The sequence below is a fragment of the Ranitomeya imitator genome, chromosome 1, assembly GCF_032444005.1.
Source record: "Ranitomeya imitator isolate aRanImi1 chromosome 1, aRanImi1.pri, whole genome shotgun sequence".
Classification (NCBI taxonomy): Eukaryota; Metazoa; Chordata; class Amphibia; order Anura; family Dendrobatidae; genus Ranitomeya; species Ranitomeya imitator.
The window spans coordinates 449,988,271-450,015,045 of record NC_091282.1 but is presented as its reverse complement, the minus strand read 5'-3'; the positions used below and the strand labels follow the sequence as shown (position 1 = coordinate 450,015,045).

At 46.2% G+C, this 26,775-nt stretch overlaps 1 protein-coding gene across 3 annotated transcripts in view; it reads right to left on the bottom strand.

Annotated features, from left to right (window-relative positions):
* LOC138675854 (uncharacterized) overlaps positions 1 to 26,775 on the bottom strand; it is a 204,780-nt gene that overhangs the window by 108,906 nt on the left and 69,099 nt on the right. For 2 of the 3 annotated variants that reach the window (XM_069764440.1, XM_069764449.1), the window contains exon 3: positions 9,027 to 9,140. The exons of the other annotated variant lie outside the window; for it this stretch is intronic. In XM_069764440.1, coding sequence (XP_069620541.1) covers positions 9,027 to 9,140 — 114 coding nt within the window. The remainder of the gene's footprint in view (positions 1 to 9,026; positions 9,141 to 26,775) is intronic. 3 annotated transcript variants of the gene reach the window in all.

The window sequence follows — 26,775 nt, the reverse complement described above, 5'->3', positions numbered from 1 at the left end:
TACATTCCAGAGGTTTTCAATGGGGTTCAGGTCTGGAGACTGGGCTGCCCATGACAGGGTTTTGATGTGGTGGTCTCTTAATTTTTGCCAGAGCTGTATTTTGGATAAAAAAAAAAAAACCAACAGCATCAACAAAATCTATCTCTGGTATTCCCAGAGACTCAGTAATATTGAAAAGGTCAATATAACAGATTCCTAAAAGGAAAATAAGGAAGATAGTCAGCTGATCAATGTTTTATATCTCGGATTAACTCCTTTCCGACATCGGGCGTAATAGTACGCCGATGTTGGTATCCCTTTCTTTGACCACATCTTTCCGGGGACATGTCAGTTGTTTTGAACAGCTGACATGTGCCCGCAATAGCCGCGGGGAAAATTGTGATCCACCTGCGGCTATTAAATACAGCTGTAAAACGCTGGCAGTGGTATTTAAATGGCGCTTCTGGCAATCGTGCTGGAAATACACACACCGGTGACCCACATCATGTGATTGCGGGTCACCGGTGTGTCGGCATGACAACCTGAGGTCTCCTGGAGACCGCTATGGTTGTCAGTGCCGGACTGCTGTGAGCACCACCCAGTGGACGGCCCTCATAGTAAGTCAGCAATTCTACTACATAGAGGCGATCTGACCATCACCTCTATGTAGAAGAGCCAATCGGGCTATGCCAGCTTCTAGTCTACTACGGAGACTATTGAAGCATGGCAAAATTAAATAAATTTGTTTAAAAATATAAAAAAAATAAAAGTTCAAATCACCTCCCTTTCGCCCCATTCAAAATAAAACAATAAAAATAAAATCAAACATACACAGATTCGATATCGGCGCATTCAGAAACGCCCAATCTATCAACAAAAAAGGATTAACCTGATCGCTAAATGGCGTAGGGAGAAAAAAGTCAAAACCCCAGAATTACGTTTTTTTGGTTGCCACGACATTGGATTAAAATGCAACAACAGGCGATCAAAAGATCATATCTGCACGAAAATTGTATAACTAAAAAAGTCAGCTCGGGGAGCAAAAAATAAGCCCTCACCCAACCCGAGATCACAGAAAATGGAAGCGCTTTATTTTTTTATTTTTTAGTATCATTTGTAATTTTTTTCACCACTTAGATAAAAAAGAACCTAGACATATTTGATATCTATGAACTTGTAATGACCTGGAGAATCATAATGGCAGGTCAGTTTTAGCATTTAGTGAACCTAGAAAAAAAGCCAAACAAAAAACAAGCGTGGGATTGCACTTTTTTTGCAATTTCACTGCACTTGCATTTTTTTTTCCTGTTTCCTAATACATGACATGGTAAAACTGATGGTGTTGTCCAAAAGTACAACTCATCCCACAAAAGATAAGCCTGCACATGGCCATATTGACGGAAAAATAAAAAAGTTATGGCTCTGGGAAGGAGGGGAGCGAAAAACAGAAAGACAAAACCGAAAAAAGCTCAGGGGGTTAAGGGGTTAAAAGGATTGTCTGTACTGAGACAACGCTTTAAAATAAAGCTTTTTTGCTTATCCTATCTTGTCCTACAATGCCTACAAGTAGTATTCAACCCCCTGCAGATTTAGCAGGTTTAACCCCTTCATGACCCAGCCTATTTTGACCTTAAAGACCTTGCCGTTTTTTGCAATTCTGACCAGTGTCCCTTTATGAGGTAATAACTCAGGAACGCTTCAATGGATCCTAGCTGTTCTGAGATTGTTTTTTCGTGACATATTGGGCTTCATGTTAGTGGTAAATTTAGGTCAACAAATTCTGTGTTTATTTGTGATAAAAACGGAAATTTGGCGAAAATTTTGAAAATTTCGCAATTTTCACATTTTGAATTTTTATTCTGTTAAACCAGAGAGATATGTGACACAAAATAGTTAATAAATAACATTTCCCACATGTTTACTTTACATCAGCACAATTTTGGAAACAAAATTTTTTTTTGTTAGGAAGTTATAAGGGTTAAGATTTGACCAGCGATTTGTCATTTTTACAACGAAATTTACAAAACCATTTTTTTTAGGGACCACCTCACATTTGAAGTCAGTTTGAGGGGTCTATATGGCTGAAAATACCCAAAAGTGACACCATTCTAAAAACTGCACCCCTCAAGGTACTCAAAACCACATTCAAGAAGTTTATTAACCCTTCAAGTGCTTCACAGCAGCAGAAGCAACATGGAAGGAAAAAATGAACATTTAACTTTTTAGTCACAAAAATTATCTTTTAGCAACAATTTTTTTATTTTCCCAAGGGTAAAAGGAGAAACTGAACCACGAAAGTTGTTGTCCAATTTGTCCTGAGTACGCTGATACCTCATATGTGGGGGTAAACCACTGTTTGGGCGCACGGCAGGGCTTGGAAGGGAAGGACTTTTTGAATCAAAAATTGTCTCCACTCTTTAGCGGACACCATGTCACGTTTGGAGAGCCCCCGTGTGCCTAAAAATTGGAGCTCCCCCACAAGTGACCCCATTTTGGAAACTAGACGCCCCAAGGAACTTATCTAGATGCATAGTGAGCACTTTGAACCCCCAGGTGCTTCACAAATTGATCCGTAAAAATGAAAAAGTACTTTTTCACAAAAAAATTCTTTTAGCCTCAATTTTTTCATTTTCACATGGGTAACAGGATAAAATGGATCCTAAAATGTGTTGGGCAATTTCTCCTGAGTACGCCGATACCTCATATGTGGGGGTAAACCACTGTTTGGGCACATGGTAAGGCTCGGAAGGGAAGGAGCGCCATTTGACTTTTTGAATGAAAAATTATTTCCATCGTTAGCGGACACCATGTCGCGTTTGGAGAGCTCCTGTGTGCCTAAACATTGGCGCTCCCCCACAAGTGACACCATTTTGCAAACTAGACCCCCCAAGGAACTTACTTAGATGCCTAGTTAGCACTTTAAACCCTCAGGTGCTTCACAAATTGATCTGTAAAAATGAAAAAGTACTTTTTTTCACAAAAAAATTCTTTTCGCCTCAATTTTTTCATTTTCACATGGGCAGTAGGATAAAATGGATCATAAAATTTGTTGGGCAATTTCTCCCGAGTACGCCGATACCTCATATGTGGGGGTAAACCACTGTTTGGGCACATGGGGAAGGGAAGGCGCGCCATTTGACTTTTTGAATGGAAAATTAGCTCCAATTGTTAGCGGACACCATGTCGTGTTTGGAGAGCCCCTGTGTGCCTATGCATTGGAGCTCCCCCACAAGTGACCCCATTTTGGAAACTAGACCCCCCAAGGAACTTATCTAGATGCATATTGAGCACTTTAAACCCCCAGGTGCTTCACAGAGGTTTATAACGCAGAGCCATGAAAATAAAAAATAATTTTTCTTTCCTCAAAAATGATTTTTTAGCCTGGAATTTCCTATTTTGCCAAGGATAATAGGAGAAATTGGACCCCAAATATTGTTGTGCAGTTTGTCCTGAGTACGCTGATACCCCATATGTGGGGGTAAACCACTGTTTGGGCGCACGGCAGGGCTCGGAAGGGATGGCACGCCATTTGGCTTTTTAAATGGAAAATTAGCTCCAATCATTAGCGGACACCATGTCACGTTTGGAGAGCCCCTGTGTGCCTAAACATTGGAGATCCCCCAGAAATGACCCCATTTTGGAAACTAGACCCCCAAAGGAACTAATCTAGATGTGTGGTGAGGACTTTGAACCCCAAGTGCTTCACAGAAGTTTATAACGCAGAGCCATGAAAATAAAAAAAAAAAATTATTTTCTCAAAAATGATCTTTTAGCCTGCAATTTTTTATTTTCCAAAGGGTAACAGGAGAAATTTGACCCCAAAAGTTGTTGTCCAGTTTCCCCTAAATATGCTGATACCCCATTTGTGGGGGTAAACCACTGTTTGGGCACATGCCGGGGCTCGGAAGTGAAGTAGTGACGTTTTGAAATGCAGACTTTGATGGAATGCTCTGCGGGCGTCACGTTGCGTTTGCAGAGCCCCTGATGTGCCTAAACAGTAGAAACCCCCCACAAGTGACCCCATTTTGGAAACTAGACCCCGAAAGGAACTTATCTAGATGTGTGGTGAGCACTTTGAACCCCCAAGTGCTTCATAGAAGTTTATAATGCAGAGCCGTGAAAATAATAAATACATTTTCTTTCCTCAAAAATAATTATTTAGCCCAGAATTTTTTATTTTCCCAAGGGTTACAGGAGAAATTTGACCCCAATATTTGTTGTCCAGTTTCTCCTGAGTATGGTGATACCCCATATGTGGAGGTAAACTACTGTTTGGGAACATGCCGGGGCTCGGAATTGAAGTAGTGACGTTTTGAAATGCAGACTTTGATGGAATGCTCTGCGGGCGTCACGTTGCGTTTGCAGAGCCCCTGATGTGCCTAAACAGTAGAAACCCCCCACAAGTGACCCCATTTTGGAAACTAGACCCCGAAAGGAACTTATCTAGATGTGTGGTGAGCACTTTGAACCCCCAAGTGCTTCATAGAAGTTTATAATGCAGAGCCGTGAAAATAATAAATACATTTTCTTTCCTCAAAAATAATTATTTAGCCCAGAATTTTTTATTTTCCCAAGGGTTACAGGAGAAATTTGACCCCAATATTTGTTGTCCAGTTTCTCCTGAGTATGGTGATACCCCATATGTGGAGGTAAACTACTGTTTGGGAACATGCCGGGGCTCGGAATTGAAGTAGTGACGTTTTGAAATGCAGACTTTGATGGAATGCTCTGCGGGCGTCACGTTGCGTTTGCAGAGCCCCTGATGTGCCTAAACAGTAGAAACCCCCCACAAGTGACCCCATTTTGGAAACTAGACCCCGAAAGGAACTTATCTAGATGTGTGGTGAGCACTTTAAACCCCCAAGTGCTTCATAGAAGTTTATAATGCAGAGCCGCGAAAATAATAAATACGTTTTCTTTCCTCAAAAATAATTATTTAGCCCAGAATTTTTTATTTTCCCAAGGGTTACAGGAGAAATTGGACCCCAAAAGTTGTTGTCCAGTTTCTCCTGAGCACGTTGATACCCCATGTGTGGGGGTAAACCACTGTTTGGGCACACGTCGGGGCTCAGAAGGGAAGTAGTGACTTTTGAAATGCAGACTTTGATGGAATGGTCTGCGGGCGTCACATTGCGTTTGCAGAGCCCCTGGTGTGCCTAAACAGTAGAAACCCCCCACAAGTGACCCCATTTTAGAAACTAGACCCCCCAAGGAACTTATCTAGATATGTGGTGAGCACTTTGAACCCCCAGGTGCTTCACAGACGTTTACAACGCAGAGCCGTGAAAATAAAAAATCATTTTTCTTTCCTCAAAAATGATGTTTTAGCAAGCATTTTTTTATTTTCACAAGGGTAACAGGAGAAACTGGACCCCAGTAATTGTTGCGCAGTTTATCCTGAGTATGCTGGTATCCCATATGTGGGGGTAAACCACTGTTTGGGTACACGTCGGGGCTCGGAAGTGAGGGAGCACCATTTGACTTTTTGAATACGAGATTGGCTGGAATCAATGGTGGCGCCATGTTGCGTTTGGAGACCCCCTGATGTGCCTAAACAGTGGAAACCCCTCAATTCTAACTCCAACACTAACCCCCCCACACCCCTAACCCTAATCCCAACTGTAGCCATAACCCTAATCACAACCCTAACCCCAACACACCCCTAACCCTAATCCCAACTGTAGCCATAACCCTAATCACAACCCTAACCACAACCCTAACCCTAAGGCCATGTGCCCACGTTGCGGATTCGTATGAGATTTTTCAGCATCATTTTTGAAAAATCCGCGGGTAAAAGGCACTGCGTTTTACCTGCGGATTTTCCGCGGATTTCCAGTGTTTTTTGTGCGGATTTCACCTGCGGATTCCTATTGAGGAACAAGTGTAAAACGCTGCGGAATCCGTACAAAGAATTGACATGCTGCGGAAAATACAACGCAGCGTTTCGGCGCGGTATATTCCGCACCATGGGCACAGCGGATTTGGTTTTTCATATGTTTACATGGTACTGTAAACCTGATGGAACACTGCTGCGAATCCGCAGCCAAATCCGCACCGTGTGCACATAGCCTAATTCTAAAGGTATGTGCACACGCTGCGGAAAACGCTGCGGATCCGCAGCAGTTTCCCATGAGTTTACAGTTCAATGTAAACCTACGGGAAACAAAAATCGCTGTACACATGCTGCGGAAAAACTGCACGGAAACGCAGCGGTTTACATTCCGCAGCATGTCACTTCTTTGTGCGGATTCCGCAGCGGTTTTACAACTGCTCCAATAGAAAATCGCAATTGTAAAACCGCAGTGAAATGCGCAGAAAAAAATGCGGTAAATCCGCCATAAATCCGCAGCGGTTTAGCACTGCGGATTTATCAAATCCGCAGCGGAAAAATCTGCAGAGGACCAGAATACGTGTGCACATACCGAAACCCTAACCCTACCCCTAACCCTACCCCTACCCCTAACCCTAACCCTAGCCCTAACCCTAACCCTAACCCTAACCCTATTCTAACATTAGTGGAAAAAAAAAATTCTTTATTTTTTTATTGTCCCTACCTATGGGGGTGACAAAAGGGGGGGGTCATTTATTATTTTTTTTATTTTGATCACTGAGATATAATCTATCTCAGTGATCAAAATGCACTTTGGAACGAATCTGCCGGCCGGCAGATTCGGCGGGCGCACTGCGCATGCGCCCGCCATTTTGGAAGATGGCGGCGCCCAGGGAGAAGACGGACGGAGCTCGGCAGGATCGGTAAGTATGATGGGGTGGGGGGGGGAGCACGGGGGGGGGGGGATCGGAGCATGGGGGGGGAATCGGAGCGCGGAAGGCGTGGAACGGAGCACGGGGGGCGTGGAACGGAGCACGGGGGGGCTGGAACGGAGCACGGGGGGGTGGAACGGAGCACGGGGGGGTGGATCGGAGTGCAGGGGGGGTGATTGGAGCACGGGGGGGGTGATTGGAGCACGGGGGAGCGGACAAGAGCACGGGGGGGAGCGGAGCACTGGACGGAGGGGAGCCGGGGCAGTGTACCGGCCAGATCGGTGGGCTGGGGGGGCGATCGGTGGAGTGGGGGCACATTAATATTTCCAGCCATGGCCGATGATATTTCAGCATCGGCCATGGCTGGATTGTAATATTTCACCCGTTATAATAGGTGAAATATTACAAATCGCTCTGATTGGCAGTTTCACTTTCAACAGCCAATCAGAGCGATCGTAGCCACGAGGGGGTGAAGCCACCCCCCCTGGGCTAAACTACCACTCCCCCTGTCCCTGCAGATCGGGTGAAATGGGAGTTAACCCTTTCACCCGATCTGCAGGGATGCGATCTTTCCATGACGCCACATAGGCGTCATGGGTCGGATTGGCACCGACTTTCATGACGCCTACGTGGCGTCATGGGTCGGGAAGGGGTTAATAAGATGCAAATAAGTTAGAGCCTTCAAACTTCAAACAAGAGCAGGATTTATTAACAGATGCATAAATCTTACAAACCAAAAAGTTTTGTTGCTCAGTTAAATTTTTATAAATTTTAAACATAAAAGTGTGGGTCAATTATTATTCAACCCCTAGGTTTAATATTTTGTCTAATAACCTTTGTTTGCAATTACAGCTAATAATCGTCTTTTATAAGACCTGATCAGGCCGGCACAGGTCTCTGGAGTTATCTTGGCCCACTCCTCCATGCAGATCTTCTCCAAGTTATCTAGGTTCTTTGCGTGTCTCATGTGGACTTTAATCTTGAGCTCCTTCCACAAGTTTTCAATTGGGTTAAGGTCAGGAGACTGACTAGGCCACTGCAACACCTTGATTTTTTGCCTCTTGAACCAGGCCTTGGTTTTCTTGGCTGTGTGCTTTGGGTCGTTGTCTTGTTGGAAGATGAAATGACGACCCATCTTAAGATCCTTGATGGAGGAGCGGAGGTTCTTGGCCAAAATCTCCAAGTAGGCCGTGCTATCCATCTTCCCATGGATGCGGACCAGATGGCCAGGCCCCTTGGCTGAGAAACAGCCCCACAGCATGATGCTGCCACCACCATGCTTGACTGTAGGGATGGTATTCTTGGGGTCGTATGCAGTGCCATCCAGTCTCCAAACGTCACGTGTGTGGTTGGCACCAAAGATCTCGATCTTGGTCTCGTCAGACCAGAGAACCTTGAACCAGTCAGTCTCAGAGTCCTCCAAGTGATCATGAGCAAACTGTAGACGAGCCTTGACATGACGCTTTGAAAGTAAAGGTACCTTACGGGCTCGTCTGGAACGGAGACCATTGTGGTGAAGTATGTTACTTATGGTATTGACTGAAACCAATGTCCCCACTGCCATGAGATCTTCCCGGAGCTCCTTCCTTGTTGCCCTTGGGTTAGCCTTGACTCTTCGGACAAGCCTGGCCTCGGCACGGGAGGAAACTTTCAAAGGCTGTCCAGGCCGTGGAAGGCTAACAGTAGTTCCATAAGCCTTCCACTTCCGGATGATGCTCCCAACAGTGGAGACAGGTAGGCCCAACTCCTTGGGAAGGGTTTTGTACCCCTTGCCAGTCTTGTGACCATCCACGATCTTGTCTCTGATGGCCTTGGAATGCTCCTTTGTCTTTCCCATGTTGACCATGTATGAGTGCTGTTCACAAGTTTGGGGAGGGTCTTAAATAGTCAGAAAAGGCTGGAAAAAGAGATAATTAATCCAAACATGTGAAGCTCATTGTTCTTTGTGCCTGAACTACTTCTTAATACTTTAGGGGAACCAAACAGAATTCTGGTGGGTTGAGGGGTTGAATAATAAATAACCCTCTGAAAAGACTTTTCACAATTTAAAAAAAAAAATAAACAAAGAAATAACATTCTTTTTGCTGCAGTGCATTTCACACTTTCAGGCTGATCTACAGTCCAAATGTCACAATGCCAAGTTAATTCCAAATGTGTAAACCTGCTAAATCTGCAGGGGGTTGAATACTACTTGTAGGCACTTTATATATGTAATAACCCTTTAATCTTGTTTAATTCCAAATGTCAAAATAATTAAACTGATGTAAAAACAATATTAAAATTACCTTCTGTACTGTCAGTGCTGGAATCCGAGACAATTGCTTTGTCGATGGGACCACGCACCATTTTAACAATTTTTTGACTATTGACAGTTTTTAGATGACAGATCCTCGGCTTATCTGATATAAAAAAAATAAATAAAGTAAGTCATGCGTAGATAAAAGTTATCTAGTTGAATATTATATGATATGATATACAATCAGTTGCTTTACGTTTACACTTTATTTTAACAAATGTTTTTGGGACATCACTTAGTAGTACTTGCTGATATATACTGTACATATTACTGGTTCTCCTCTAACAATTGTTATTGTGCCCTTTCTAAGGCCGGTTTCACACGTCAGTGGCTCCGGTACGTGAGGTGACAGTTTCCTCCCGTACCGGAGCCACTGACACACGTAGACACATTGAAATCAATGCATCTGTGCAGATGACATTGATTTTTTGTGGACGGTGTCTCCGTGTTTCAAAGGGCAGTCCCACACGTCCAGATAATTCCGGTACCGGAAAAATCGGTGCCGGAATTATCCGTGTCCGTGTGCCCATGTGTTTCTGTGGCACATCAGTGTGGCACACGTGCGGTACATGTGTGTCGCCCGTGTGCCCACTGGGTACCACACGCACCGTGCAGGAGACAACGCTAAAGTTTAGCGCTGTCCCCTGCATCTGGTGCTGAAGCCGCGATTCATATCTTCTCTGCAGCAGCGTTTGCTGTAGAGAAGATATGAATAATCCTTTTTTTTTGTTTCTCGTGTTTTAAATGAAGGTCCATGTCCCCACCCCCCTCCCACCACCTGTGCGCCCGCCCGCTGTTCTTAAAATACTCACCCGGCTCCTTCGCTGGCTGGCGCTGCTTCCTGTCCTGGCCGCACCTTCTACTGTATGAGCGGTCACGTGGGGCCACCGATTACAGTCATGAATATGCGGCTCCACCTCCCATAGGGGTGGAGCCGCATATTCATTACTGTAAATGAGCGGCCCCACGTGACCACTCATACAGTAGACGTCAATGGGTCCGTGTAAAACACGTACCGCACACGGATGTTGTCCGTGTGCAGTCCGTGTGCCGTGCAGGAGACAGCGCAACAGTAAACGCTGTCTCCCCCCACTGGTGCTGAAGCCTCCATTCATATCTTCCCTGCAGCAGCGTTTGCTGTAGAGAAGATATGAATATTCCTTTTTTTTTTGTTTCTCGTGTTTAAAATAAATATCCATGTCCCCACCCCCCTCCCACCCCCTGTGCGCCCACCCGCTGTTCTTAAAATACTCACCCGGCTCCCTCGCTGGCTGGCGCTGCTTCCTGTCCTGGCTGCACCTTCTACTGTATGAGCGGTCACGTGGGGCCACTGATTACAGTCATGAATATGCGGCTCCACCTCCAATAGGGGTGGAGCCGCATATTCATTACTGTAAATGAGCGGCCCCACGTGACCAATCATACAGTAGAAGGTGCGGCCAGGACAGGAAGCAGCGCCAGCCAGCGAGGGAGCTGGTGAGTATTTTAAGAACAGCGGGCGGGCGCACAGGGGGTGGGAGGGGGGTGGGGACATGGATATTTATTTTAACCACGAGAAACAAAAAAAAAAGGAATATTCATATCTTCTCTACAGCAAACGCTGCTGCAGGGAAGATATGAATGGAGGCTTCAGCACCAGATGCAGGGGACAGCGTTAAACTTTAGCGATGTCTCCTGCACGGTGCGTGTGGTACCCAGTGGGCAAACGGGCGGCACACGTGTGCCACAGAAACGCACGGGCACATGGACACGGATAATTCTGGTACCGATTTTTCCGGTACCGGAATTATCTGGACGTGTGGGACTGCCCGAACTGGATATTGTGGGTGTTTCCTGCGCCCTGATTGGCACACATAAAGCTAGGGGAAAAAAAATGACTGTTTACAAGAACACTGCGCCTCTGAGCTCTGCAAACCCTCTCCCCACTTGTCAAACGCTCATGATACACCACCATTATCGTTGCTAATGGGCTGAAAATACTTTTGTGGCAACACAAATATTTTCCCGCACTTTTTGCCAAATGTTACCGATTTTATAAAATTTTGCTTGTGTTTCCGATCACGAATCCGAATGTGCCATATTCGTGCCGAATTTATATTTGGTGATCGTTTTCCAAACAAATTCGTTCATGAATAGTCATCACTACAATTCTGCTTGATGCATGTAAATTAACCTACTAATATTGGTTTAATGGTGTGCCTGGAAAGGCTGCCGTTAGCGTGTAAAATTATGTTTCCTGGCAACGGTTTAAAAAAAGTAGAAGTAGAAAGTAGAAATCAATTTATCACACATGACGTCTAATTGTAGAATGTTTACCCACAGTATCCTCACCCGTCCCCTGCAGACTGTGAGCCCTCGCAGGCAGGGTCCTCCCTTCTTCTGTACCTGTTAGTACCTTGTTTTTTGCTCAGGTTTAATGTACATATCTGTATTTGCCCCTTTTCACATGTAAAGCGCCATGGAATAAATGGCGCCATAAAAATGTATAATAATAATAATAATTTTGGAAAGATGTCAACAATTTTGTCTGGCCCATTTTTCCGATTTTGTGTGGAATTATGTCCAATTTGCTTTTATTTCTGTTTTTTTTTTTGTGTGTTGTTTCAATACGCACAAAGGAAATAAACATAGTATAACAAAACATGTGAAAAGACAATTTTCTGGGAGAAATACTTAATTTTCTGGACCAATTTCATAGGTGCAAACACTTTCGGCCATATCTGTATATATAGAGTGTTGAATGAATGCTGTGTATTCAATTTAGGGAGCAGAAACAGCACTCCCTCCTCCTGTCCTAGCATTTGTGTGATCTCCAGGTACCGGGAGGGAGCAGGAGTTGCTGGGTCTCAGCAGGCACATATCAACTTAGCGGACAGTCCCGAGTTTAGGTCTACACCTTGCAGTCTGCTGAATGTTCCTCACTGCCACCTGCCAGGGTAGAAAAAAATGTTAAATGGGTTTAAATTGGGGTGTGATTAGAGACGTGGACAAAATTTGCCACGGCGCACGTAGCGTACCGCATGCTCTGTACCTCTTTCTGTTCTTCAAAAGTTGGAAGGTATGCCCTTACAAGTGACCCCATTTTGAAAACCACAATGCCAAAATAACTTACTTATGGCTGCAATAAGGCTTTTGAGCCCACATATTGAGGAAGGATTTTAACCCCTTCCCGACCTTTGACGCCACGTAGGCGTCATGAAAGTCGGTGCTAATCCGACCCATGACGCCTATGTGGCGTCATGGAAAGATCGCGTCCCTGCAGATCGGGTGAAAGGGTTAACTCCAATTTCACCCGATCTGCAGGGACAGGGGGAGTGGTACTTCAGCCCAGGGGGGGGTGGCTTCACCCTCCGTCGCTACGATCGCTCTGATTGGCTGTTGAAAGTGAAACTGCCAATCAGAGCGATTTGTAATATTTCACCTATTATAACTGGTGAAATATTACAATCCAGCCATGGCCGATGCTGCAATATCATCGGCCATGGCTGGAAACACTGATGTGCCCCCCCCCCACCGATTGCCCCCCCAAGCCACCAATCAGTCCTGCACACTGCCCCGCTCCCCTCCGTCCTGTGCGCCGCTCCCCCCGTGCTCTTGTCCGCTCCCCCCGTGCTCCAATCCCACCCTCCATGCTCCGATCCAACCCCCCTGCACTCTGATCCACCCCCCGTGCTCCGATCCACCCCCGTGCTCCGATCCACCCCCCCGCGCTCCGATCCACCCCCCCATGCTCCGATCCACCCCCCCATGCTTCCCCCCACCCCATCATACTTACCGATCCTCCCGTGGTCCGTCCGTCTTCTCCATGGGCGCCACCATGTTCCAAAATGGCGGGCGCATGCGCAGTGCGCCGGCAGATTCGTTCCAAAGTGCATTTTGATCACTGAGATATAACCTATCACAGTGATCAAAATAAAAAAAAATAGTAAATGACCCCCTCCCTTTGTCACCCCCATAGATAGGGACAATAATAAAATAAAGAATTTTTTTTTTCCACTAAGGTTGGGGTTAGAACTACCCTGTTTCCCCGAAAGTAGGACCCCCCCGAAAGTAAGACAGGGTGGGGGTTTCGGGGGGGTCCTCCAATGTAAGGCCTCCCCCGAATGTAAGGCAGGGTTGGGGGGGCCGCTGTGAAATGTAAGGCCCTTACCTTTGGGCCGCCGCTGTCCCCCATTGGGTCCCCAGGCTCCAGAGGTGTCCTCAGGTGCAGCTGGGCGGGTCCAGCGCTCATGGGGTTAACTCGCCGTGTTAACCCCGCAATCCGCCCAGCTCAACAGCTCATTGGCCGCCCCTGCTCCCCACGTCACCGCCGGCCCCCGGCTCGAGCGCTGATTGGCCCAGCAGCTCGGGCTGTAATTGGCCGCCCCAGCCCCACGTCACCGCTGTTTCCCTGCTGATTGGCACAGCGTTCCCTGCAGCACAGGCCTTCCGCACCCACAGCCGCACCGCAGAGGAAAACGTCCAGCATTTAAAAACCAAGTAGGGAAACATGTACTGTATAGGGTATGGGGCTGTGTGCAGTGGGATACGGCACTGTTATGGGGTATGGGGCTGTGTGCAGTGGGATACGGCACTGTTATGGGGTATGGGGCTGTGTGCAGTGGGATACGGCACTTATGGGGTATGGGGCTGTGTGCAGTGGGATACGGCACTGTTATGGGGTATGGGGCTGTGTGCAGTGGGATACGGCACTGTTATGGTATGCAGGCAGAGGGTATACGGCAATTACCGTACAGTACCGTACCGTAGTGTGTTACTGTTACCGTACTTTGATTTGTTGTCTGCTTTCCAGTTGAACGGTGTAACGTTACGTACTGTACTGAATTTGAAAATTGTCATTTTTTTTTCCGGCTAATGTAAGACCTCCCCTGAAAGTAAGACAGGGTGGGACTTTTTGGGGTAAAATTAATGTAAGACAGGGTCTTACTTTCGGGGAAACACGGTAGGGTTAGGGTTAGGGTTTCAATATGTGCACATGTATTCTGGTCCTCTGCGGATTTTTCCGCAGCGGATTTGATAAATCCGCAGTGCTAAACCGCTACGAATTTACCGCGGTTTTTCTGCGCATTTCACTGCGGTTTTACAACTGCGGTTTTCTATTGGAGCAGTTGTAAAATCGCTGCGGAATCCGCACAAAGAAGTGACATGCTGCGGAATGTAAACCGCTGCGTTTCCGTGCAGTTAATCTGCAGCATGTGTACAGCGATTTTTGTTTCCCATAGGTTTACATTGAACTGTAAACTCATGGGAAACTGCTGCGGATCCGCAGCGTTTTCTGCAGCGTGTGCACATACCTTTAGAATTAGGCTATGTGCACACGGTGCGGATTTGGCTGCGGTTCCGCAGTGGATTGGCCGCTGCGGATTTGCAGCAATGTTCCATCACGTTTACAGTACCATGTAAACCTATGGAAAACCAAATCCGCTGTGCCCATGGTGCAGAAAATATTGCGCGGAAACGCTGCGTTGTATTTTCCGCAGTATGTTAATTCTTTGTGCGGATTCCGCAGCGTTTTACACCTGTTCCTCAATAGCAATCCGCAGGTGAAATCCGCACAAAAAACACTGGAAATCCGCAGTAAATCCCCAGGTAAAACGCAGTGCCTTTTACCCGTGGATTTTTCAAAAATGGTGCGGAAAAATCTCACACGAATCCGCAACGTGGACACATAACCTTAGGGTTAGGGTTGGAATTAGGGTTGTGGTTAGGGTTGTGATTAAAGTTATGGCTACAGTTGGGATTAGGGTTAGGGGTGTGTTGGGGTTAGTGTTGGAGGTAGAATTGAGGGGTTTCCACTGTTTAGGCACATCAGGGGTCTCCAAACGCAACATGGCGCCACTGTTGATTCCAGGCAATCTTGTATTCAAAAAGTCAAATGGTGCTCCCTCACTTCCGAGCCTCAACGTGTGCCCAAACAGTTGTTTACCCCCACATATGGGGTATCAGTGTACTCAGGACAAACTGCGCAACAATTACTGGGGTCCAATTTCTCCTGTAACCCTTGAGAAAATAAAAAAAATGCTTGCTAAAACACCATTTTTGAGGAAAGAAAAATGATGTTTTATTTTCACGGCTCTGCGTTGTAAACGTCTGTGAAGCACTTGGGGGTTCAAAGTTCTCACCACATATCTAGATAAGTTCCTTGGGGGGTCTAGTTTCCAAAATGGGGTCACTTGTTGGGGGTTTCTACTGTTTAGGCACACCAGGGGCTCTGCAAACGCAATGTGATGCCCGCAGAGCATTCCATCAAAGTCTGCATTTCAAAAGTCACTACTTCCCTTCTGAGCCCCGACGTGTGCCCAAACAGTGGTTTACCCCCACACATTGGGTATCATGATACTCAGGAGAAACTGGACAACAACTTTTGGGGTCCAATTTCTCCTGTAACCCTTGGGAAAATAAAAAATTGCGGGCTAAAAAATCATTTTTGAGAAAAGAAATTTTTTTTTTTATTTTCACTGCTCTGCGTTATAAACTTCTGTGAAGCATTTGGGGGTTCAAAGTGCTCACCACACATCTAGATTAGTTCTTTTGGGGGTCTAGTTTCCAAAATGGGGTCATTTGTGGGGGATATCCAATGTTTAGGCACACAGGGGCTCTCCAAATGTGACATGGTGTCCGCTAATGATTGGAGCTAATCTTCCATTTAAAAAGCCAAATGGCATGCCTTCCCTTCCGAGCCCTGCCGTGCGCCCAAACAGTGGTTTATCCCCATATATGGGGTATCAGCGTACTCAGGACAAACTGGACAACAACATTTGGTGTCCAATTTCTCCTATTACCCTTTGCAAAATAGGAAATTCCAGGCTAAAAATCATTTTTGAGGAAAGAAAAATTATTTTCTATTTTCATGGCTCTGCGTTATAAACCTCTGTGAAGCACCTGGGGGTTTAAAGTGCTCAATATGCATCTATATAAGTTCCTTGGGGGGTCTAGTTTCCAAAATGGGGTTACTTGTGGGGGAGCTCCAATGTTTAGGCACACAGGGGCTCTTCAAAAGCGACACGGTGTCCGCTAAAAATTGGAGCTAATTTTCCATTCAAAAAGTCAAATGGCGCGCCTTACCATGTGCCCAAACAGTGGTTTACCCCCACATGTGAGGTATCGGTGTACTCAGGAGAAATTGCCCAACAAATTTTAGGATCCATTTTATCCTGTTGCCCATGTGAAAATGAAAAAATTGAGGCTAAAATAATTTTTTTGTGAAAAAAAAGTACTTTTTCATTTTTATGGATCAATTTGTGAAGCACCTGGGGGTTTAAAGTGCTCAATATGCATCTATATAAGTTCCTTAGGGCATCTAGTTTCCAAAATGTGGTCACTTGTTGGGGAGCTCCAATTTGTAGGCACACGGGGCTCTCCAAACGTGACATGGTGTCTTGTTGTGAGTTCTGTTTTTGGGCTCCCTCTGGTGGTTACTGATGGTACTGGGTGATTTGTGTTCTGCTGTCTCTGGTGTCCACCTGTTCTATTAGGATTTGGGAGTTTCCTATTTAACCGGGCTTTCTTGTCATTTCCCCGCCGGCTATCAAGGTTATCAGAGTGTTTTGTTACCTCAGCTTCTGGCTTCAGTAATCTTCAGGACAAGCTAAGTTTTGATTTTCTTGTTCCACGTTTTGCTTTATTTTTGTCTTGTCCAGCTTGCATATAATTGTCTCTTTGCTGCTGGTTGCTTTAGTGGGCTGTAATTGCTCCTCATGTTCCATGAGTTGGAACATGAGTTCAAGTAATTACAGGATGGTTTTTTGAAGGGTTTTTTGCTGACCGCGCAGTTTACTTTTGTATCCTCTGCTATCTAGTTTTAGCGGGCCTCATTTTGCTGAATCTGTTTTCATACTATGTATGTGCCTTCCTCTCATTTCACCGTCATTATATGTGGGGGGCTGCTATTTCTGTGGGGTATTTCTCTGGAGGCAAGAGAGGTCTGTGTTTCTTCTAATAGGGGAAGTTAGATCTTCGGCTGGTGCGAGACGTCTAGGATCAACGTAGGCACGTTCCCCGGCTATTGTTATTTGTGTGTTCAGGTTTAGGGTTGCGGTCAGCTCAGGTTCCATCACCCTAGAGCTCGTTGGTGCTTGTCCTTTTGTGATTCCCTGCCATTGGAATCATGACAGTATAGCCGGCCAAAATGTTTGGGCTGAAGTAGGAGGAAAAGTAGTCTGAGGAAGTTTTTTTTTTTTTTTTCTCTCCTCTGAGGTTGCTGCCTAGCCTTAATTGCAGCCAGGCTGATTTTTTTTTTTTTTCCTCCTCTTAATCCTTGAATGGCTCTGACCTTAGCTGTTTATCATGGACGTCCAGAGTTTAGCTTCCAGCTTGAATAATCTTGCTGCTAAGGTTCAAAATATACAAGATTTTGTTGTACATGCTCCTATGTCTGAACCTAGAATTCCTATTCCAGAGTTCTTTGCTGGAGATAGATCTAGTTTTCTGAATTTTAGGAACAATTGCAAGCTGTTCCTTTCTTTGAAATCTCGCTCTTCTGGAGACCCTGCTCAGCAGGTTAAGATTATTATATCTTTCCTGCGGGGTGACCCTCAAAATTGGGCATTTGCATTGGCACCAGGGGATCCTGCGTTGCTTAATGTGGATGCGTTTTTTCTGGCATTGGGTTTGCTCTATGAGGAACCTAACCAGGAGATTCAGGCTGAAAAAGCTTTATTAGCTCTCTCTCAGGGGCAAGATGAAGCAGAAATATATTGTCAAAAATTTCGGAAATGGTCAGTGCTTACTCAGTGGAATGAGTGCGCCCTGGCTGCAAAGTTCAGAGATGGCCTTTCTGAGGCCATTAAAGATGTTATGGTGGGGTTCCCTGCGCCTACGGGTCTGAATGAGTCTATGACTATAGCTATTCGGATTGATCGGCGTTTACGGGAGCGCAAACCTGTGCACCATTTGGCGGTGTCTTCTGAACAGGCACTTGAGACTATGCAATGTGATAGAGTTCAGTCTAGAAGTGAACGGCAAAACTATAGGCGGAAAAATGGGTTGTGCTTTTATTGTGGTGATTCAGCTCATGTTATATCAGCATGCTCTAAACGCACAAAAAAGGTTGATAAGTCTGTTGCCATTAGTACGTTACAGTCTAAGTTTATTCTGTCTGTGACTCTGATTTGCTCATTATCATCCATTTCCGTCGATGCCTATGTAGATTCAGGCGCTGCCCTGAGTCTTATGGATTGGTCATTTGCCAAGCGATGTGGGTTTAGTCTTGAGCCTCTGGAAGTCCCTATTCCTTTGAAGGGAATTGACTCTACACCTTTAGCTATGAATAAACCTCAGTACTGGACACAAGTGACCATGCGTATGACTCCCGTTCATCAGGAGGTGATTCGCTTCCTGGTATTGTATAATTTACATGATGTTCTAGTACTTGGTCTGCCATGGTTACAAACTCATAATCCAGTCCTTGACTGGAAAACAATGTCTGTGTTAAGCTGGGGATGTCAGGGGGTTCATGATGATGCACCTCCGATTTCTATCGCTTCATCTACTCCTTCTGAGGTTCCTGTATTTTTGTCTGATTATCGGGATCTTTTTGAGGAGCCTAAGCTCAATTCGCTTCCTCCTCACAGGGATTGCGATTGTGCTATAGATTTGATTCCTGGCAGTAAATTTCCTAAAGGTCGTTTGTTCAATCTGTCAGTGCCAGAGCATACTGCTATGCAGGATTATGTTAAGGAGTCCTTGGAAAAGGGACATATCCGTCCATCTTCGTCCCCTTTGGGAGCAGGTTTTTTTTTCGTGGCCAAAAAAGATGGGTCCTTGAGGCCTTGTATAGATTATCGTCTTTTGAATAAGATTACCGTAAAATATCAGTATCCTTTGCCTTTGTTGACTGATTTGTTTGCTCGCATTAAGGGGGCTAAATGGTTCACTAAGATTGATCTTCGGGGTGCGTATAATCTTATACGAATAAAGCAAGGTGATGAGTGGAAAACCGCATTTAATACGCCTGAGGGCCATTTTGAGTATTTGGTAATGCCTTTCGGACTTTCTAATGCTCCTTCAGTCTTCCAGTCCTTTATGCACGATATTTTCCGTGAATATCTGGATAAATTTATGATTGTGTATTTGGATGATATTTTGGTTTTTTCTGATGACTGGGAGTCTCATGTTCAGCAGGTCAGGAAGGTGTTTCAGGTCCTGCGGGCTAATTCCTTGTTTGTAAAGGGCTCAAAGTGTCTCTTTGGAGTCCAGAAGATTTCTTTCTTGGGGTATATTTTTTCCCCTTCTACTATTGAGATGGATCCCGTCAAGGTTCGGGCTATTTGTGACTGGACGCAGCCTGCATCTCTAATTTTTCTAGTGTTGTTAAGCCTTTGACGGATTTGACTAAGAAGGGTGCTGATGTTGCTGATTGGTCTCCTGCGGCTGTGGAGGCCTTTCGGGAACTTAAACGCCGGTTTTCTTCTGCTCCTGTGTTGCGTCAGCCTGATGTTTCGCTTCCTTTCCAAGTTGAGGTTGATGCTTCCGAGATTGGAGCGGGGGCGGTTTTGTCACAGAGAAGCTCCGATTGCTCGGTGATGAAGCCATGTGCGTTCTTTTCTAGAAAATTTTCGCCCGCTGAGCGGAATTATGATGTGGGTAATCGGGAACTTTTGGCCATGAAGTGGGCATTTGAGGAGTGGCGTCATTGGCTGGAGGGTGCTAGACATCGTGTGGTGGTCTTGACTGATCACAAAAATCTGATTTACCTTGAGTCTGCCAGGCGTCTGAATCCTAGACAGGCTCGTTGGTCACTGTTTTTCTCTCGTTTCAATTTTGTGGTTTCATACCTGCCAGGTTCAAAGAATGTGAAGGCGGATGCTCTTTCTAGGAGTTTTGTGCCTGACTCCCCTGGAAATTCTGAGCCCACTGGTATCCTTAGGGATGGGGTGATTTTGTCAGCCGTCTTCCCAGACTTGCGACGTGCTTTGCAGGAGTTTCAGGCGGGTAAACCTGATCGTTGTCCGCCTGAGAGACTGTTTGTTCCGGATAGTTGGACCAGTAGAGTCATCTCCGAGGTCCATTCTTCTGCGTTGGCAGGTCATCCTGGAATATTTGGTACTAGAGACTTGGTGGCCAGGTCTTTTTGGTGGCCTTCCTTGTCGAGGGATGTGCGTTCTTTTGTGCAGTCTTGTGAGGTTTGTGCTCGGGCTAAGCCTTGCTGTTCTCGAGCCAGTGGATTGTTGTCACCTTTGCCTATCCCGAAGAGGCCTTGGACGCACATTTCCATGGACTTTATTTCGGATCTCCCTGTCTCTCAAAAAATGTCTGTCATCTGGGTTGTGTGTGACCGCTTTTCTAAAATGGTTCATCTTGTACCCTTGCCTAAGTTGCCTTCCTCCTCTGAGTTGGTCCCTCTGTTTTTCCAGAACGTGGTTCGTTTGCATGGGATTCCGGAGAACATCGTTTCTGACAGGGGATCCCAGTTTGTGTCTAGATTTTGGCGGACGATCTGTGCTAAGATGGGCATTGATTTGTCCTTTTCGTCTGCATTCCATCCTCAGACGAATGGCCAGACGGAGCGAACTAATCAGACCTTGGAAACTTATTTGAGGTGTTTTGTTTCTGCTGATCAGGATGACTGGGTTACCTTTTTGCCGCTGGCCGAGTTTGCCCTTAATAATCGGGCTGTTCTGCTACCTTGGTTTCTCCTTTCTTTTGTAATTCGGGGTTTCATCCTCGTTTTTCCTCTGGTCAGGTGGAGCCTTCTGATTATCCTGGAGTGGACATGGTGGTGGATGGGTTGCATCGGATTTGGAGTCATGTGGTGGACAATTTGAAGTTGTCCCAGGAGAAGGCTCAGCAGTTTGCTAATCGCCGTCGCCGCGTGGGTCCTCGACTTCGTGTTGGGGACTTGGTGTGGTTGTCTTCTCGTTTTGTTCCTATGAAGGTCTCTTCTCCTAAGTTCAAGCCTCGGTTCATCGGTCCTTATAGGATCTTGGAAATTCTTAACCCTGTGTCGTTTCGTTTGGATCTCCCAGCATCGTTTGCTATTCATAATGTGTTCCATCGGTCGTTGTTGCGGAGGTATGAGGTACCTGTTGTTCCTTCGCTTGAGCCTCCTGCTCCGGTGCTGGTGGAGGGAGAATTGGAGTATGTTGTGGAGAAGATCTTGGATTCTCGTGTTTCCAGACGGAAACTCCAATATTTGGTCAAGTGGAAGGGTTATGGTCAGGAGGATAATTCTTGGGTGGTTGCCTCTGATGTTCATGCTGATGATTTGTTCCGCGCTTTTCATAGGGCTCATCCTGGTCGCCCTGGTGGTTCTCTTGAGGGTTCGGTGACCCCTCCTCAAGGGGGGGTACTGTTGTGAGTTCTGTTTTTGGGCTCCCTCTGGTGGTTACTGATGGTACTGGGTGATTTGTGTTCTGCTGTCTCTGGTGTCCACCTGTTCTATTAGGATTTGGGAGTTTCCTATTTAACCGGGCTTTCTTGTCATTTCCCCGCCGGCTATCAAGGTTATCAGAGTGTTTTGTTACCTCAGCTTCTGGCTTCAGTAATCTTCAGGACAAGCTAAGTTTTGATTTTCTTGTTCCACGTTTTGCTTTATTTTTGTCTTGTCCAGCTTGGATATAATTGTCTCTTTGCTGCTGGTTGCTTTAGTGGGCTGTAATTGCTCCTCATGTTCCATGAGTTGGAACATGAGTTCAAGTAATTACAGGATGGTTTTTTGAAGGGTTTTTTGCTGACCGCGCAGTTTACTTTTGTATCCTCTGCTATCTAGTTTTAGCGGGCCTCATTTTGCTGAATCTGTTTTCATACTGTGTATGTGCCTTCCTCTCATTTCACCGTCATTATATGTGGGGGGCTGCTATTTCTGTGGGGTATTTCTCTGGAGGCAAGAGAGGTCTGTGTTTCTTCTAATAGGGGAAATTAGATCTTCGGCTGGTGCGAGACGTCTAGGCTCAACGTAGGCACGTTCCCCGGCTATTGTTATTTGTGTGTTCAGGTTTAGGGTCGTGGTCAGCTCAGGTTCCATCACCCTAGAGCTCGTTGGTGCTTGTCCTTTTGTGATTCCCTGCCATTGGAATCATGACAGTGTCCGCTAAAGAGTGCAGCCAATTTTTCATTCAAAAAGTCAAATGGCGCTCCTTCCCTTCCAAGCCCTGCCGTGCGCCCAAACAGTGGTTTACCCCCACATATGAGGTATCAGCGTACTCAGGACAAATTGGACAACAACTTTCGTGGTTCAGTTTCTCTTTTACCATTGGGAAAATAAAAACATTGTTGCTAAAAGATTTTTGTGACTAAAAAGTTAAATGTTCATTTTTTCCTTCCATGTTGCTTCTGCTGCTGTGAAGTACCTGAAGGGTTAATAAACTTCTTGAATGTGGTTTTGAGCACCTTGAGGGGTGCAGTTTTTAGAATGGTGTCACTTTTGGGTAATTTCACCCATATAGACCCCTCAAACTGACTTCAAATGTGAGGTGGTCCCTAAAAAAAATGGTTTTGTAAATTTCGTTGTAAAAATGAGAAATCGCTGGTCAAATTTTAACCCATATAACTTCCTAGCAAAAAAAAAATTTTGTTTCCAAAATTGTGCTGATGTAAAGTAGGCATGTGGGAAATGTTATTTATTAACTATTTTGTGTCACATAGCTCTCTGGTTTAACAGAATAAAAATTCAAAATGTGAAAATTGCAAAATTTTCAAAATTTTCGCCAAATTTCCGTTTTTATCACAAATAAACGCAGAATTTATTGACCTAAATTTACCACTATCATGAAGCCCAATATGTCACGAAAAAACAGTCTCAGAACCGCTAGGATCCGTTGAAGCGTTCCCGAGTTATTACCTCATAAAGGGACACTGGTCAAAATTGCAAAAAACGGCCAGGTCATTAAGGTCAAAATAGGCTGGGTCATGAAGGGGTTAATTCAAAATAATGGTAAAAAAAAAAACCTTTTTTTTTTACAAAAGTGTTCTTTTTATGACAGATTTTTCATATAGTGATTAGCAGATTTTTGCTTATGCAGAGTGTACAAACAAAGCTGTCGATCAGTGGTGTGGGTGATGCTAACGTATTAATCGGTAGGTTTAGTGTTCATTTGAAAAACAAAGTTTTATTTAGCAAGAAATAATGAGATTATTCTCTTGATCCCAAGAGAAGAAATATGCAGCATACTTCTCATAAAATAAATATGAGTATCAATTTCTATTTACAAAGGAGATATGCCCCCAGTAAATATGACTATGTCATGCTGACAAAGCAGAACTGGCAGTTCATTTTGGTATTTAGCAAGAACTGGAACAAAGGACTGCAAACATGAGCATGTTCTCAGGATAAAACAGAATTTCAGGAAAAGTGTACTTATTTTTTTTATTAACATGTCTGGTTGTACAATGTATATACAGCCCAATGAGTCTCTACACGAGGGACAATGTGGAAAGTGAAGATCTCACATCATAACAGGTCCCTGCCTGGCAAAACAACTCATCCCTTACAGCAATGCAAGAGGGTGTGACAAAGTCACAGGTAAAGTGCTGGAGGGGAGATATGTTTCACCACGTCTAACGGCGTCAGTGATATAAAACCCTGAGTTTTTCCTCTAGCACAATAAGTGTTGTGAAGGTTATGCTAAGTTGCATAATGGGCTGGCTTTTATGTGGACATCCACATCTGCTGACATGATCCCTGCCGGCATCACTGCATGGCTTCCCATCTCCCATCTTACTCACCACTCCAGGCCATGCTGTGAGTTCTGTCGTATGCCACCTCCTTGCTGTTAGCCTCATGTCCTTGCTTGCTGCATACTTCCTGACTGTATTCTTAGGGCAGCAGCCTCGACACAGGTTGTGTATACTCTCCTGATATGTCCCCAGCCTATTGCTAGGAGGCATCAGGTACTTAAGGCATTTCCACCCACTGGCAGAAGCCTGAGCAATGTTTTCCCTCAGTTAGTGTCTTGCTACTGAGCTGCTAGATCCTGTCCTGTCTATGTCACCGTCACGCTGGGGGTTGCATGCCCAGGCCTGAATCCTTGTCCTGTACTAGTTCCTGTGTCTGTCCCTGTCTGAACCCTGGTCTATACCTGTACCTGTTTGTATCCTTGTCTGTTTGCCTTTCCCACTCAGCTGTGCGTACCCTTGTGTCCACTCCCTCTGCTCTGTTCTGCTCTGCTCGCCACAACCTACGGCTCTGCGCCTCCCCGCTCTGCTCGCTGCAACCTGCGGCTTGGCTCTGTTCTGCTCTGCTTGCCGCAACCTGTGACCCTGCTCATGAGGCGCGCACAGGGTCGTGGGGTACTCGGTACTGGGTCCTGCGGTTCACATGGGGATATCATGGTGGCGACCCGGTCCGTGGCCGTGGGCATCAACGGTAAAGGGAAAGATCTTTAAAGGGAATAAAGTTTGTGTTCATGATGCCACCTGTGGTATTCGGTCCGTCGGGGTTGTGAGCGCTGGTCATAAGTTTTGTCGTGGTGCGGTCATCATCTTTTAAATCAGGGACTCCTTCCATGCAGTCACCGCTGTCATCTGAGTCTGCAGGGGTTGTCGGGCCAGCTCCTCCATCTCTCTCCACAGGAGGTCCGGGCTCATCGTCAGTGACCGGTGCAGTTCTTGCAGGTCCTGGCTGGGAGAGTCCTCTTGCTCCATCCCAGCTCCGGGGTCTGCTCACCTCCCTCCGCCATCTTGATTCCCGGTTCTTCATCCTCCCTTACATCACAGTGCTGGCAGGGGGCGGGCATGATCTTCGCGCCACTCTGGTAGTCTCTTCCCCCGCTGGCATGCCCTTCTTCTCCAGCGCTCCTCGTGGCGCCATAATGGCGGCAGTTTTGGCGGCAATTTTTTGGCGGCAAATCACAATAAACAGTCTCTCAATAAAGCACAGTTCAGGCACAGGCTTTTTGGCACACATGACCCGATTTGCTGGGTCAGTCCATCCTGTTTGTGATGCCAAAAGTTGATGCTCCCACAGGGCCGTGGGGTACTCGGTACCAGGTCCTGCGGTTCACAGGGGGATGTCACGGTGGCAACCCGGTCCGTGGCACTGGGCATCAACGTTAAAGGGATAGGTCTTTAAAGGGAACAAAGTTTGTGTTCGTGATGCCACCTATGGTATTCAGTCAGTGGGGACCGACACTGCTTTAAGGGGTCCTCTGGGGTGATGCTATGGCAGCTAGATGGTATAACTTCCCATAGGTGAAGTGTATCCCCAGGGCTCCTGTGGTGTAGATCGAAGATGGTGAGAAGTGCAGTAAAGAACGAGGACACAAGGTTGCAGTCTCTTTACCTTGGTTTACTGAAGACTTCAGCATCCACAATCCAGAACATCAGATCACAGGACAGGCATGGTCTGGCCGGCTTGAAGGCAAGTTAGGAGTCCCCTTACCCAGGTGGAAATCAAAAGCCTTTCTTTAGTGCCGTGGTGGTGTAGTCCCTTACTGCTTAAAGCTTCACATAAGGTCCTCACAGATGTTATCTCTCTCTCTGTCCCCTGGGTAGGATAGGACATAACCCGTATGACTGGTGGCTTGAGGCTGTTTATAGGGACTCTAGCACCCCCCCGGCCTTGGAGGGGTGCCACCATGCCTCCTGGGTGTTAGGTCGGACAGGTAACGTAAAGTTCAGTTGTCCTGCCGGTCTCTGATGTAAGTCGTAGAGGGCCTTACGATCCCCGATGTTCCAGCTACCGGTTTCTGCACCTCAGAAGGAGGCAGCCTGCTCGGGGCTGGACCCTCCCTGATATCTTCTCCTGTGCTTTGCTATCCTGCATGCTCTCTGCAATGTATTTGGCTTTCTGAATATCTCTTTCCAGGAACTGCTGCACTGCCCCTACACAGCTCCGTGAAACCTTCCTCTGCCTCAGACTAATTCAGTCTGTTTCCTGGCAAGAACTCACTCACTGGAGCTCTGTCAGGAACTAACTAATGTTCTTTCCTTCTCAGTTTCCTCTTTCTGCCAGGAGCTGCAGACCCCCAGATCTGCTCAGCTATTCTCCTATCGTACCAGCTCCACCTCAGCTGATGTTCCACGACAAGCTCCCTTCTGGCAATCTCTCTCTCTAGCACATCTTTCTGCTTCCTTCCCCTCTGTCTCTCTGACAGGAACTGACTGAAACTGAAACTAACTTTCCCTCCAAACTACCAGTTATATATATATAAATGAGGAGTCACCTAGCAAGTAGGATCAAAAGCTCCCCTTGGTGGCCTGGAGTGTGAATGTGTTGCATGTTTGTGGTACCTGGTTGCAGTTATCCCTTCTTGCCTTCAAGTGTAACATCACTCTCCCTGTGAGGAAAGCAATGCTACTGTGATGACCAGGACCCTGGGGCGCCACACTCTGCTCACCGTAACCTGCGGCCCTGCTCTGCTCGCCGCAACCTGCAGCTCTGCTCTGCTCGCCGCAACCTGCAGCTCTGCTCTTGCTCTGCAGTCTGCGGCTCTGCTCTTGCTCTGCCACCTGTGGCTCTGCTCTTTGCTCCACAACCAGCGGTGCTGCTCTTTGCTCCGCATCTGGCGGCTCTGCTCTTTGCTCCGCAACCTGCAGCTCTAATCTGTTCTCTGCATCCTGCATCTCTGCTCTTTGCTCCGCATCCTGTGGCTCTACTCTTTGCTTCGTATCCTGTGGCTCTGCTCTTTGCTCTGCATCTTGAGGCTCTGCAGTTCCTCTCCAGCTAGTAATTGCTGGCTCCTATCAGTTCCTGTCTCTCTAGTCTGTACTGGTTCCTACCTGCTTCCTTATCCTACTCATTCCTGCCTTTGATCCTGTCCTACCTGTATGGTCCCAATTCCTCCAGACTGTTCTGTGTC